Source organism: Taudactylus pleione, unplaced genomic scaffold, assembly GCF_031769625.1.
Source record: "Taudactylus pleione unplaced genomic scaffold, aTauple2 ptg000021l, whole genome shotgun sequence".
In the NCBI taxonomy this organism is placed as follows: Eukaryota; Metazoa; Chordata; class Amphibia; order Anura; family Myobatrachidae; genus Taudactylus; species Taudactylus pleione.
Genome location: NW_028284423.1, coordinates 8,103,513 through 8,117,937, shown reverse-complemented (window position 1 = coordinate 8,117,937; position 14,425 = coordinate 8,103,513). Strand labels below are relative to the sequence as shown.

Sequence of the window (14,425 nt, the reverse complement as noted above, 5' to 3'; positions counted from 1 at the left end):
TTGAGTGTACACACTAAACGAAGTTGCCGGCATGTCATCTGTTCCAGATTGGACCACATATCGTCTTGTGTGTACCGACCTTAACAGTGCGTGTTTTCAAGATATCTTCAGGAATAGTTAGTAAAACCTATAGATCAATTGTGTTAGTCAAGTAACACATCTGTGCTCCATCCAGATGATCTGGAAAACATGCACTGTTAGGGTTCCATTAGGACGAGGCTTGAGGAACACTGCACTAGATCCACATTTAAAGAGCTAGAAGCATCTCTTCTTTCATCTAAGGTTCATGGCTCAAAAAGGAGAAAGACCCTGGGCAAAAAAAGGGATATATGGCAAAGTAGCACGGTAGTAATTCTGGTCACTAATAAGAGGATGAATGCTTACCCCAAGTTTGCAAAAATACACCTGACTGACTCTTAAATGTTCTGTAACAACCCTCTATGGACAAATGAGTCATAAGTGGAGCTTGGTTGATATTGGCCAAATTATGTTTGGAGAAAAGCTAGCAATGCATGCCACATTATAAGCCCCTAACCACAGTCAAGCATTATCCCGCTGCTCGGCAAAATGCAGACGCAGCTATTCTGAAAGAGATCAGGATACCGTAGTCGGCATCCCGAACGCCAGAATCCCGAACGTTAGGACCCAGTTAAGTATTACAGTTTGCCCGAGGATGGGGGTTAGGGATGGGCATCCCCGGGGGGAGATTAGGATTAGGCACCCCCCTGGGATGGTTAGTGTTAGGCTATGGTGAGGGGGGTTAGGGTTAGGCACCACCGGGGGCAGGTTAGGGTTAGGCAACCCCCTGAGGATGGCTAGGTTTAGGGTGCGGGAAGGGGGGGTTAAGTTTAGGCATCACCGGGGGAGGTTAGGGTTAGGCACTACCACGGGAGGGTTAAGGGGGGAGAGGGGGAGGGTTAGGGTACTTACCGCCCCTGTCGGGATCTTCACTGATCGGGCTTCCGGCGTCGGGATTTGAATGGGCAGCTAATCAGCCATCGGCATTTCATACCCAACTTGCATATTACATGTACCAGTGTCATCCAATAGGTACCAGAAATATTGGGATACCTAATTCCTTACTATTTCCTCTGCAGTTACCATAAGAAGTACGCGGGATTTCATGGGTTTTCTCCTTCAAGCTCATAGGATATCGGATGACCAAGTAGCTGGGTCTTTTGTGTTCATTCCACCTGGATGCAAACTACTGCGCTGCTTTGAAGATGGAGACACTGTGACCCATTCGGACAAGTCCTTGAAAAGAAATCTTTCCTTTGTGTGGAAGTCACCGGATCATCCTGTTGGAGACATAAAATTCTTGTGAGTGTTCGCAAACTACATTCAGTGTCATATAATATTTTCCTGTATTTTTCAGTCCTTATGCTTGATATTATTGCATATTTTTAATTATAATATAAAGTGATGGGGTTATCTGTGTTGCAGAATATGCTTCTCTGTTCAAGCATCAGACACGCAGGAAAAAATTAAAGGATACACTTTACTGTGGGTATGTAGTTGTTGTATCAACATTCAGAATGTCGGCAAGCACTATGTGGTCCGCAGAACACTGGCAGCCAATGGTCGATGTCACACATGCTGGCACTACAACTGTAAACAATAACCATCATGTTTACAATTCGATTACTGTCGTTCATGAAATGCTTTAAGTAGCACTTGTCGAGCTCCCGGTGCCAGCGTTCCGGGCTAAACATACTGCTTGTCAACATTCTGAATGTCATTGTCAACAAGACACATGTATCCCTTTACTGTGACTAGTACATGTAAATTTCATAATGGAAGATTAAGAAGACTCTAGAAGGGAGGACACTTTCACAAAGAGTGACTACTCAGTGACAAGTTAAGATACAGCGCCACCTACTGTACCACCAGTATAGCTTCTCAATTAATGCTTACCCTATAGCTGTTATATTCAAACAAACTACACATTCAACATTGTTCTGAAGATAATGCAACAATTTCATATTTCAGTAAGGGAATTTTTTATTGATTTAGCAAGTACCAATATGTTAAAAGAAAAATAATAAATGGAAAGAGAAATCCTTTATTTGCTTTTGCTGTTTTTTATAAATTTGTATCAACATTCAACACGATGAGTTAATTAAATAGTTTAATGGTGAAAACTTTGTTACTCATTAAAACCTGAACATTTTATAGTTCAGTAGATTAAATTAACAAGACAAAAGAACAAGAGGTTTCAAGATTATTATAAGTCGCTGTACTGTACAGTCAGACGGGAAAAGTCAATCGGACTGGTAATTCAGTAAAGCTAATATAATCCTTGTCGACAGACTATTGATAATAACAATAATCATATATTAACAGTAATTATGCACATACATTTGGATGTATTAATATAATTTATAGTGTCCTGAAAAACTAGTTACATTTCATTTTAGATTACTGTAATATAAGTCTGCATTACACAGAGAACCTCCTTTATTTCCTATGACACTTGAATTTATGTAATTGTGAGTACTAGTAAAATGCATTTCCTTATGACTATTAAATGCACTTTACTGTTGTTTAATACATGATACTAATAATGTCCCTGTGTACATGTTACAGCATGAATATAATCGGAGGCAAACAATCAGCTCAATCTGCATGAAAAGTTGAATATTAATTATGGTGACCATTTGTTGATTCTGTATATTAATGTACTTCTGGGCTAAAGAGCTGCTGGTATATGTGTATTATTATTATTTTATAGGCCAGCACTCCAGTCACATATTCTAAAGACACATCCATACGTCAAATAAAACATTGTGTAAGTCTTTGTGAACTGATGTGCTAATATTAAAACATTTTCTTCCCTTTCACAGTGTATCAGTAGTTCAGTCATACTTTGTTTATTGGGCACGGATTGAATCGACCATTGTGTCTGGACACATTCGCAACAAGATTTCGGAGCACCAGATACCAGAAGCATCAAACATGAAGACATCTTCAGTGACAAGTACTTCTCTCAATGAAATATTACACCAACGCAAAATATTCCATTACGTTGCTCCTCCATGTAGCCAGAGACCTGGGGACTGCTACATGCAGAACTGAAAAATCAATGATGCTAAGCGACTTTATACAGCAGAGGCATGGGGGGTTGTGGTGAACCGGTGGACCTACAACAATTTGCAATCTCTTGATTATTGCTTGTGATTGGTCCTTCTGCTCACAATCAGGTTTTTGACTAGGAGTAGTGGCCATATTAGTATAATATTTGACCTAAGTGGCAGTGCAGATTTAATGATATAACAAACAGTTGGACAAAATAAGACCACAGGGCCATATGTGGTCTGTCTGGCAATTGGGTCTAGCCTGTTGCCTCTAATGCTGTAATAAAAGAGCTGAGAGCATACAGATCAAATGTCCCTTACACAGACCGTCCAACATGACCCATTCCACCAGGTACAAAATGATCTTCTCCTGGACATCCCTCTTAATTTATGATTGCAGTCACCTGTCGTGAAACACCTGTCTCACCAATAAACTAGTTCAACACAGGTGTCTGCAATCATGAATTAAGGGGGATGTCCAGGAGCAGAGCATTTTGTACCTGCTGGAAGGGGTCATGTTGGAGGGTAGGCTTACATCTGATTACAAAATGCGTCACTGTCACTGCAGCACCAGGAAGTGTTTTAAACAGGGGATGTCGGTCATTTGTTGTTGCACGTCACAGAACCGAAGCTGGATTCATATGCTGGAATGTTAAGGCACACACTCTCCAGTTATCACTGGGACTCATATTGGGCTCTATTTATCATGTTAATTATCTGGGCCAGGCTGGCAACAATCAACATTGCTCCGGTGCGGAGACAGCTGATCCAGATATCAGCTCTCCCTGTGATTCCTATCACTGCTACTGACTCGGCAGTGCTAGTGTGCGTGCTTGAACTGGGGTTCACAACAACCCTGCGTCCGGCGGAAGGAGCCAAACAGAGGCGGAGGAATCCAACCAATAAATACCAATCAAACAACTTCTAACTGCCATTTGTCAAGCACAGCCTGTAAAATGACAGTTAGGAGCTGATTGGTTAGTAACTTTGTCTCTCTCCAAGGCTTAGTACTTCTACCCCAGAGGTCCTGATGGAACACTTATTAACATAATATGTAGCAGACCAATGAAACAATAATTCCGCCATCTCTAGAGTGTCTTTAAAATTTGATAACCAGACCATGCACTATAATTACTTAAATTGTTTCATCTGTGCATTTCCAAGCCCTGCTATTAATGGCCACACACCCAATGGAGCAGAGAAGGGGCTAGGCAAGTGCTTGCTCCGGGCACCGCGGCTCCGCGCTACACCTCTGCATGTAGTAAACAAATACTGGGCAGCTTTGTTTTTAGAAATGTATAATTAAGCTAAGACAAACTTTCTCACAACTATAAGGGGTAAATTTACAACAGGTTGATTTGAAAATTGACTGAAATCGACCATTATCAGCATCGTTTTCATGACTTAAAAAACAGTATTTATCATGTTAGGTTTCAGCTTCAATTGAAACCCAAAATTGATGTCAATTGGTTTTTGCAGCTCTACATGCAAATAAAAGTGCAAAACCAACGACAAAACTTCCCGAATAGAAGCACTGTGTAGATCAGTATGATCTGTGCATGCATCATTAGGTAAAAAGTAAACAAAGGGTTAAAAAAAAATTAAATTGCTTGGGGTCCCCCCTTAAATCCATAACCAGTCCCTGACCGTTCAGCATGGTCTGGCATTAAAAAATCAGAGGGGGACTACGGAACTGCGTTGTGTCTCCCCAAATTTCCAATAACCAGCGCCCCTGCCAAACCGTAATACCAGCCACAAACTGGATGGATTTAGGAGGGGAACCCGCACAGTTTTTGTTTTTTACTTTAACACTTTTCTTTTTAATCTATTCACTATGCTCTATGCAGTGCTTCTCCCATACTTGCTTGCCACAGGCAGGTCTATTGTTTGGGCGAGTTTCAGAACGGTTTATGGTCATTTTCCAAACCAACCGTTAGTAAATCTCCAGATTCAATAGTCTTCTATATAAAAGTATTGATTATTGGTCCAACTTTCTAACTTCAGTCGGGGTTTTTTGGTTGTTTTGATGTTGGTTTTTCCGACAGGAAATCGCCCAAATACATAAAACCGACCTTTATTAAATATACCCCTAAATCTGTGCACATTTTAAATCTGCCCCACCTGCTGTGAAACCTGATTTTGCCAGGGTGCAAATTGCTCCTGTTTTGCTTTGCAGGTGTCGTTTTTTTTTATAATAACAGCTTAGTTCTGAATATATGTCATACAATATTTTTTCATACTTTTATTTTACTTTTATATAGACTCAAAGCAATCCAATCCTTCAGCTCACACGGACAGCCCATCATTCGGAAGTTCCACTGGAGCCAAACCCCCAGAACTTCTGCTTTATTCTATTACTGGACAAAGAAAACATGTCTTGCTTGATGCCACTATTACAGGTCACCCACAGTCTTTTACAACACCCACCAGCAATGGTCTTGGCAATGCAACAGTAGGATCCTCTTTCCAGCTTCACTTGTCAACTGCACAGACTTCGGCATCACAGAACAGGACATCAAATCACAGTATTGTTAGCCGGTATGGTTATTCAATATTTAATATCTGTTTCCACCTACCAGGCAGATTTTTGCTGTGGTCATTATGTCTTATCCTGTTTTTAAAAAATAATTTGGTTTCAAAAGAAGTTCCACTCGGATATTACCCTATTCCGGATAGGAAGATACATATGTATTGGAAGAGAGAGGGAGAGGGAGGGAGAGATACATTACTAAAGTGAGAGTTTTTAGAAGTGAGTTTTAGAAGAGATGTTGCCCATAGCAACCAATCAGATTCTAGCTATTATCTTCTAGAAGGTGCTAGTTAAATGTTAAGTAACAGCGACGTCTTGAGAAAGTGGTCCTGTGTACTGTAAGTGCCATTTTCCTGAATACCTTGAGAAAGGTGGTTGCATCCCACGAAACGTCTGTTGGGCCATTTGCTATCTTGGCTGACATGACTGCTTTGATATACCCGATAAGTAACATGCCTGTTTACTAATAAGTTTCGTATACATCTGCTGATAAATATGCTAATACTTTATTATGGATATTTAAATACACCTTTTTTGCAACTAGCGGTGGTGCGTTGGTCTCTAGCTTACATATGTTATGATTGATAATTTGATATCAATGCCTATAATTAAAAATATATATAAACTTTATGGGGTTTGTGGGGTGATGTGGCTGACATTCCTATGCAAGGGGCTCCCAGGATTTGAGAGATATCAGCCTCCAATTCTGTAATCACTTGACTGCAAGGCATACTTGTCAACTCTCCCTCATTGTCAGGGAGACTCCCTGAAATAGTAGCAATCTCCCTGTCTCCCTGAAGAGTGTAGAAATCTCCCTACTCGCACCTTACCCCCATTATGTAGCTGTTATATAAAAAAAAAAAGAGATATATACATTCAAATGGGATCATTAGTATGATTTCTCTGCATTGGTTATAAGGCACAATGATCCCTATGGCTAAATGCATTTTCTGAAAAGTATTAGTGTGTTTTCATCAACACATAGCTTCGGGATGCAGTCAGAAAGCCGAAGGTCGAAATGCCGACCGTCGTATTCCCGACCGTCAAATCCCGGCAGGGTACTAATGACAGGCGTCGAAATCCCGACGCCTGTCATTATACATACGCCGAGAGCCCGAACCGAACTGTCCATGGAAGGGGGGGTTAGGTTAGGGGCTCCCAGGGGGGGACAGGCATCCCTCCGGGAGGGTTAAGGTTAGGCTTGGGGTAGGGGGGTTAGGCACCCATCCCCCACCCCCCCCGGGAGACTTAGGTTTAGGCTGCGGGGATGGGGGGTTTAGGTTTAGGCTTAGGCACTTAGGGGGGTTAGGGTTAGGCACCTAAAGGAGGGTTAGGCTTAGGGGGGAGTAGGGTTAGTTTATACTTACCTTTTCAGCTGTCGGGTTCTTCACTGCTGTCGGTCTTCCAGCGTAGAGATTTGAACCTACGTCCGGCGGTGTTTCATACCGATCCCATAGCCCTTACTAACTGCTTTGAGGCTTATTTACATTTGGATGTAAGTCAGTTTTATGACACGCCTCTCAGATGTAGCAGATGTAGCAGTACACGCCCACATTATCGCCGCCCTCTTAGGTGTTGTTTTCACAATCTCCCTGAAATGCTTTTTCAAAAGTAGGCAAGTATGCCGTAAGGGGGGTACAAATCGCCCTGGGGATAACATTGGAACTCCACAGTGGTGCCCACACACATAGCGATATTTTACCCGATCTGGCCGATTCCGACGCATTGGAACGACAGATCGTGTAAAATATGCCAAAATCGTGAGGAAATCGTGAGTCCCCACTCACGATCTCGATGCGATGCGCGTCCCTGCTGGTCGCACATCGCATCTTCAGATCTGCCGTGCAGTAGGGCAGATCTGACAATCTAGGAGGCGATGCACTGTGAAAGTCTGAGTGCAGGAGAGATCGTTTGAAGATTGGACACCAAATCGTGTGCAGATCGCATGCAGAGCTGCCGAAGAGAGTTTCAAGGGAAATCGTACACAAATCGTACACATCGGCTGATTGTGTGCAGATCGCCATGTGTGTGGCCACCCTTAGTCTATGGCAGCAGACATTAATTTCATCAATCGTTTTTTTGTTGGAATTCTGCTTTAATTTGTAGAGTATATGAAATTATGTATTTTGTCAAATAGGACTCCATATGCAGTTAAAAGAAACTTAACAACTCTGTGTTCTTCATGTCGGAAAGAAAAAGAGGTAAGAATCAAGAGCAAAAAAAAAAGGTTAATAAAAAAAATCATTAAAAATAATGACATTTTAAACTCATATGTTCTTAATAATGAAAAAGAATAAAAGTAATAGACAATTATTTTGTCACATATGTGGACAAATGTTCCTAACTTCTGCATATGCACATGTAATTGTTAACCAAAATCAATGTTTCCCATTGTACATATGCAAGTCTGTTATGTATGTATAACCCTGTCCTGAAAATTTCACTTTCTTTTCTGTAATATAATATTATGATTTTCATTTTTTATTTTCATTTAGAAATTAATAGATATGTTTTTGAACCACATGTTTTTTTTTTTTATCAAGATTACCTCGTTCTTTGCTGATACGGAAATGATCAGTTATATAGTTACTAAACAAATACAAAATCCATTTTAACTATGGTTTCATTTGGCAACCATGTTGTTTTCATGCAGCCATATAATTTGCTCACTTCCATTACTCTCATATATTATAGCCTAGTGATATAACTGACCTTCTTAGTAGTTAAGGCGAACCTATACTCTTTTAATACTACAAAAAAATATTTAATTTTAACATCTGTAAATTTGAAAAAATGTGTAACTTCACAAAATGCTAATTGTGTTTTTATGGGTCACTAAAGTTCAAGTCTCCTTGTATTAAAGAGCAACTAATAAAATTTAAAAATCCACCAGTCTTGGGTGAAATTGGGCCGTGAGGGGGGCAAGTTCGACTGCCGTTGCCACCATTTCTACACCATTGCAACGGCAACTCTCTCCCTTCACATGTAAACGTTCAGAACAGGCATTATATGTAACAAACCTAGACTGAAATTCTAAAACCTTTCTCAACATTCTTTTCAGATAGTTTCTACAGAAATGACATTGTCTCCACCAAAATCAACATTGTCTTCTGATTCCTTTGCGTGGCTAACTATTCCACTTTTACCAACCCAAGAAACGTTTCCGGATCCCATAAAGTTCAGCTTACACAGTGCACAGGTCCACCGCCTGTCTCCTGCCCCACCAGTAGACCAAATCCACAAGACAACCAAAGAGCTATCTGCAAACTTTCTGCAACCAGAATCTGCAGCTTCTCAAGGAAGCATTGAGATCCATACAGAAAGTACATCTCCATGGGTGACCAGGTCTGTTCAGAAATTCCCTGGCAAAGAAGGAGAAAATAAAGGTAGAGGGATGCAACTTGCTATGACCCAGCTAGGAATCCTTCTAGGCTGCTCTGTAGTATTAGGGATGGCCCTTGCTGCTGGCTTGCGTTGCATCCATGCCCAATATTGCCATAAAAGGACTGAAGTTTCCTTCAGTGAACCAGATGAAAATGTCATTACACTAAAGGACAATGGGGAAATGAGGCATTTCAAAAAGATAAGAGAGAACAGTTTTGTGCTGGTCCAAGCAGAGTACAATTGGATAACTCCTGCAGTCAGCTTAAAAACACAACAATAAATGATCGCTTAAGAACCAGGATAAATGTTGGACCTCAGTGCAATTGTTATATTTAGCTATGTGCCTGTTTGGCATTAAAAAAGAAGATAAGATTTTGTTTTTCATGGATAAATATTTCAATTAGATTCCAGGGATGGGAAGGACACATTTATGGGTATTTCTGAACAGCAGACGGCTTGAGAATTATTTTTCATTTTTACAAATCCTTGGATGTTGAGGTGAACAGACTTCAGCATATACTTTGGTACTTTTATACCTTCGATGCACACTTTATATGGGAAATCACATTTATAGAGCCAAATTTAGGTGGAAAAACGAGAATAAATTTTCATTATTGCTTTCACAATGCTGTATATGGAATCGCATCCATTTGAGTTGGGGCAGAAAGCCATGGGTGTTCCTGGGAGGGGACTGGGAGGCAGCTGGAAGTGATCACAAAATTAGGCCATATCATGGGCGTGTTATGGGAGCATCGTGGGAGTGTCAGTGAACGTGGCTGAATTCTCCAATGGAGAGCCACAGCCGCAGAGGCCATGTATAGAGAAAGTTTAGATGGTGAAACTATGCCATCCAGAGGGCATCATAAGTGTTGATGGTGATCATGATAGAGTGCGCCAATGGGAGAGTGTTTGAGTCCACCGGCAGATTTACACAATCCATAGACATTGAAAGTGGGCATCTCATTCTCAGCTTGCAATGTTCGATGCTCGCAAGTATGGCTGAAACTAGCATCAGTGTTGTAACAGGGGTCAATGTGCCCTGTGCTGCCCACGCCCCCTGAGTGCATAATGTCATAATGTCACGTACTTCAAGTCTTTACGTCACATAGAGGTGGCGGGGCCGCCAGCACCATTAAGTGCAGCACTAATTGGGGCATCCTGAGGACACTCCGATCGGCTATTTAAACTGCGGGGTGCCCATCTGGAGAGTCCAAAGGACGCTCCAGGTGGCACTGCTTCAGCGATCTTGAGTGCAGGGTGGCGTTATAAGCAATCTGCTAGCCAGAAGCAAATGGCCGTGGGGCAGTGATGGTGCCACCCACGGAGGTTTTCAAACCCCTAGTTACGGCCCTGACTAGCCTTTCATATTATTGCAACTGCAGATCCACCTCTGAATCAATCCTCTTGCGCACCAATACATTGTTGAGCCAATTAGTGGCAATAGCTCAAAATGAAATGCACTCTGGGACAATAATTTCAAGTTTTTAAAATGACCCCCGGTAGCTCTTCATAAATATAATTGTTTTATATATGCAAATTGTAGGTTTTATATTGCATACTTGATTTGAAATTTATTTGTTTGAATCATAAAATGAAATGCGCTATACTGTGTATGTATATATTTTAGTGAGAACATTTAAACTTTCCAGTATATATATATATATATATATATATATATATATATTTATAATCACAAAGTTATATATAAAATAACATAATTAGTCTGTGAATTATTTGAGTAAAAGAATAAATTGAATACGTATCTTGTGTTTGTGGAAATTTATTATAGTAATTTAGTTTTTATTTTGCTTAACATGTCCACGTGTCTTCCTTTGTTATTTAATATCACCTTCAGTAACTGTTGGCTGCTGAATTTGAAGACATTTGACAGGAGTATAGCAAGTGCTATAAAGTTATTGATTGTAATAATAATAATAAAAAAAACACATAAGGAAAGTGACATTAGATAACACTATCATACGTAAAAGGAACAAAGTAAATGTCAGCTTATGGGGCCAAACATTGCTTTTCATCAGGTGCAAATGGATAGAGATCTTTCCCATCCATTCACACCTGTTAAGGAGACATGTTTAATTCTAACAGCAAGAAAATTCTGCAGTTTTACCTCAGGTCAGTTCAATACTTTTATTGTCACAGTGTTCACATGTTTTCTGAAAGAGCTCTAGAGAATGGAATATTGTCTGCTTTTCATCTGAGACTCTTATAAAAACCAATAAAAACATAATATGCATTTCATCTTGGGCACAACAACTGATAATTGAACATTATTTTATTCTATGCAGCCAATAAGATTATTCTGATAATTGCAACATCAATAGTTATTGTACACTATCCGAAGTCACAACGCACCTCTCACATTGCTAGACACCGTACAGGCTCTTCTGACACCACCATTTGTGCACCGTCACACACAGATTGTTAACCTTTTTGTAGTTTATGATGTACTGTATACTATATATAAGAGGCATTATTGTCTTGTATAGCCATTTCTTCTGTAAGTATTTATTAAGCAGCTATTGAAACTACAATCTTATATGAAAAAAAAAGAAAACATTTTGTAACACACATATGCATGAAAACTATTTTTATTCTGAACTTGATATTAGAACTTCCTGACTGAAAGGGCTGGGGTGATGGAACTTTTCATCTGATATTTATAACTTCCTCCATCATAGGTTTGTCTTTATGTATGGGTAACTTTCTATATTACTAAGTGATCTGACACAGGAACCAAAATGGTGTTTCTGGTGACCCGTCATTTGGTAAATACTTGAGCGCTGAGTCAGCAGCTAAGCAGAAGAGTAAAGAAAAATATAGATCTACAATGCGCATACACTTATGGCTTCAGCCTATGGCAACACAAAAAGATCCTTCACCAGAAACTCCCAATATTCAGCTTAGTATAAATGATGTTCCACAATGGCGCTGCCAAAGGTTATCAGATATCAGAGTCACCATAAAAAATATTAAAAATGTAAACATTCCTTACACTTAAATACAAGATGATGGAAATGATATCTGTACAAATATTGTGTCCAATTTTTCCCTTATTCAACCTCAAATAATAAAATTAATAGACATAGTGCAATATTGTCTATAAATAAAATGGTGTTTCTGGTGACCCGTCATTTGGTAAATACTTGAGAGCTGAGTCAGCTACAGATATAGAAAAGCGAAAATAGTGCAAAATTGACTATACTCAAAATAGACTATTTATTTAACACATTGCACTCACATTTCATATATCACATTCAGTTGGTGAAATCTCCTAGGATCATCCGCCCTCCAAAGTGCACATACCACCTTTCTTAGATGTAAATAGCACAGCAATAACCTTCAAGTCCCAGATACTGCAGGTCTTCACTGCTGACGAGGTAAGTCCCCACTTGTAAGGTAGCGATTCCCCGCGATATGATGTCCTTATTGCTTAATGTGTTTCAGATGTACGTTCTTCATAAGAAGCATAAGGACACTATCTCCCTGGACTCCTATAAATACCCCCTCTAATCATCAATCATCTGGCACAACTGTGACAATGTGCGTTCCATTGACAGCCGCCGCTGCCATTACTTCCTGATGCGGGATGCCATCTCGATGTGCATCACCGGAAATTATGTCAGCATTCCAATAGCGTTCCATACTCCTTCCTGGAACGCGAAACTGTACACACTTGCAATCCATATACATCGGGGAAGTATTTGGAAGTCCAAGAGATGATGGTCTTTGGTTCTCAATAACTTAATTGATCCAACTCGTAATTTATCCCATAAAAAATATATATAAAACCACTAGAGATGTGCGCCGACCCCTGTGTATTGGTTTTGGATTTGTATCTCATTGTGTTTTGGTTCTGGATTTGGTTTTGCCAAAATTGCCCCTTGCGTGTTTTGGTTTTGGATCTGTATTTTTTGGTTTTGGATCTGTATTTTTTGTAAAAAATTTATAATATCTACTAAAATCACATAATTTGGGTTTTAAATTTGTTCCTACAGTATTATTAACCTCAATAACATTAATTTCCACTTGTTTCCAGTCAATTTTGACCACCTTACAGCTCACAATATTGTTTTCATCCGGTTAAGGCCCTAAATTTGCACCAAGCTAGCTGGCTGACTAAGCTAAGTGGCAGCAGTGGGCGGCACAAACATGTGGCAGTTCAACTTCTAATATGGCACATCAGGAAACAAATGTTTTTATTATTCAAGAGACCTGAGGGAGTTGGAGTATGTATGGAGTTGAAGGCAGGGACAGGAAGGGTTGATTAGTAATACATTTAATTAAATTTTTTGATTCCGCAGCAAATTTATGAGGGAGGGGAGGAGGGGAGGCATTTACAAAAAATATGTTTCTCATTCACATTAGTCCTTGCCCTATAAGAATCATTGAGTGCTATGTCTGCTGCTGCTGGGAGTGGATTTTCATCCCAGAAGGGGCCAGGAAGACTACTAATAGTGCTTTCAAAAACAATTGACTGTTAATTCTTTGCAAAGATTCCACTTCACTAGAAAAGCATTTCCCAACTTGTACAGGGACATTAAACAAAACTTAATTAGTGGCCTCCAAAATGCCATTGTACCCACTGGCCACTTAACCATAGATATGTGGACAAGCCGAACAGAGCAAATTCAAGATTTCAGATTAAAAGTTTTAGTCTTATGTTGTGTCTTTCTTGAGAATCCTTAAGCGCTATGATTGCTGCTGCTGCTGGGAGTGGATTTTCATCCCAGAAGGGATGAAGACGTTGTGTCTTTCTTTCCAATGGACACAGATTTGAAGAGATGCAAAGAGGTGTTGGTAAGCAAATTGTCAGCTCAAGTGGCACATGATGCAGCGGTGGCTTCTCCTTCAGTTTCTCCAGCAAGTGCACCCGCCGAGACAAAACTAAACTTTCCCCCCAAAAAATGGGCTTTTCCTTATCATGGGCAACAACTGTTTCATCCACTGGTGCCTAATTTACACAAACAACATCCTCATCAATAACCTCATCATCAACATCCACATTATCGTCAGCTACACAAATATCCTGCTCATCGTGGTGCACTTCCATGGAAGCATCCTCGATTTTTATGTCAGCATGTTCACTTGTTCTTCCATCATCATGAGAGGCAGAACCACCAGACATAAATAAAGGCCAAGTCCTTAGCCTTTCCTTGCCACTTCATGTGGTGAAACTGGCATATTGCCAATGTTATGTCTTTCTGCAGCTAACTTTCCCTTTGATGATTTCTTCTTTACCACTGTAAATGATTGGTTCTTTATTTTAGATGCCCTGACTTAAGCCCTGTATGCCCTTGGGCATCGGCATTAGTAGATGATGTAGATGGACTAGTATCGTCATGACTGGTGGCACTGGCAGCAGCTTAGGCACTAGTATGTGGTTCCTGCTCTCCTCTCAACTCTCAACTGATCATTCTCC

The 14,425-nt window shown here is 40.1% G+C and overlaps 1 protein-coding gene across 1 annotated transcript in view; it reads left to right on the top strand.

Annotated features, from left to right (window-relative positions):
• Window positions 1-9,455, top strand: part of REELD1 (reeler domain containing 1) — a 45,891-nt gene extending 36,436 nt beyond the window's left edge. Inside the window, exons 5-9 of the mRNA XM_088448581.1 lie at window positions 1,098-1,320; window positions 2,844-3,007; window positions 5,336-5,612; window positions 7,742-7,805; window positions 8,666-9,455. Of these exons, the coding sequence (XP_088304707.1) occupies window positions 1,098-1,320; window positions 2,844-3,007; window positions 5,336-5,612; window positions 7,742-7,805; window positions 8,666-9,268 (1,331 nt within the window). The 3' untranslated portion in view covers window positions 9,269-9,455. The remainder of the gene's footprint in view (window positions 1-1,097; window positions 1,321-2,843; window positions 3,008-5,335; window positions 5,613-7,741; window positions 7,806-8,665) is intronic.
• The last annotated feature ends 4,970 nt before the right edge of the window (window positions 9,456-14,425 follow it).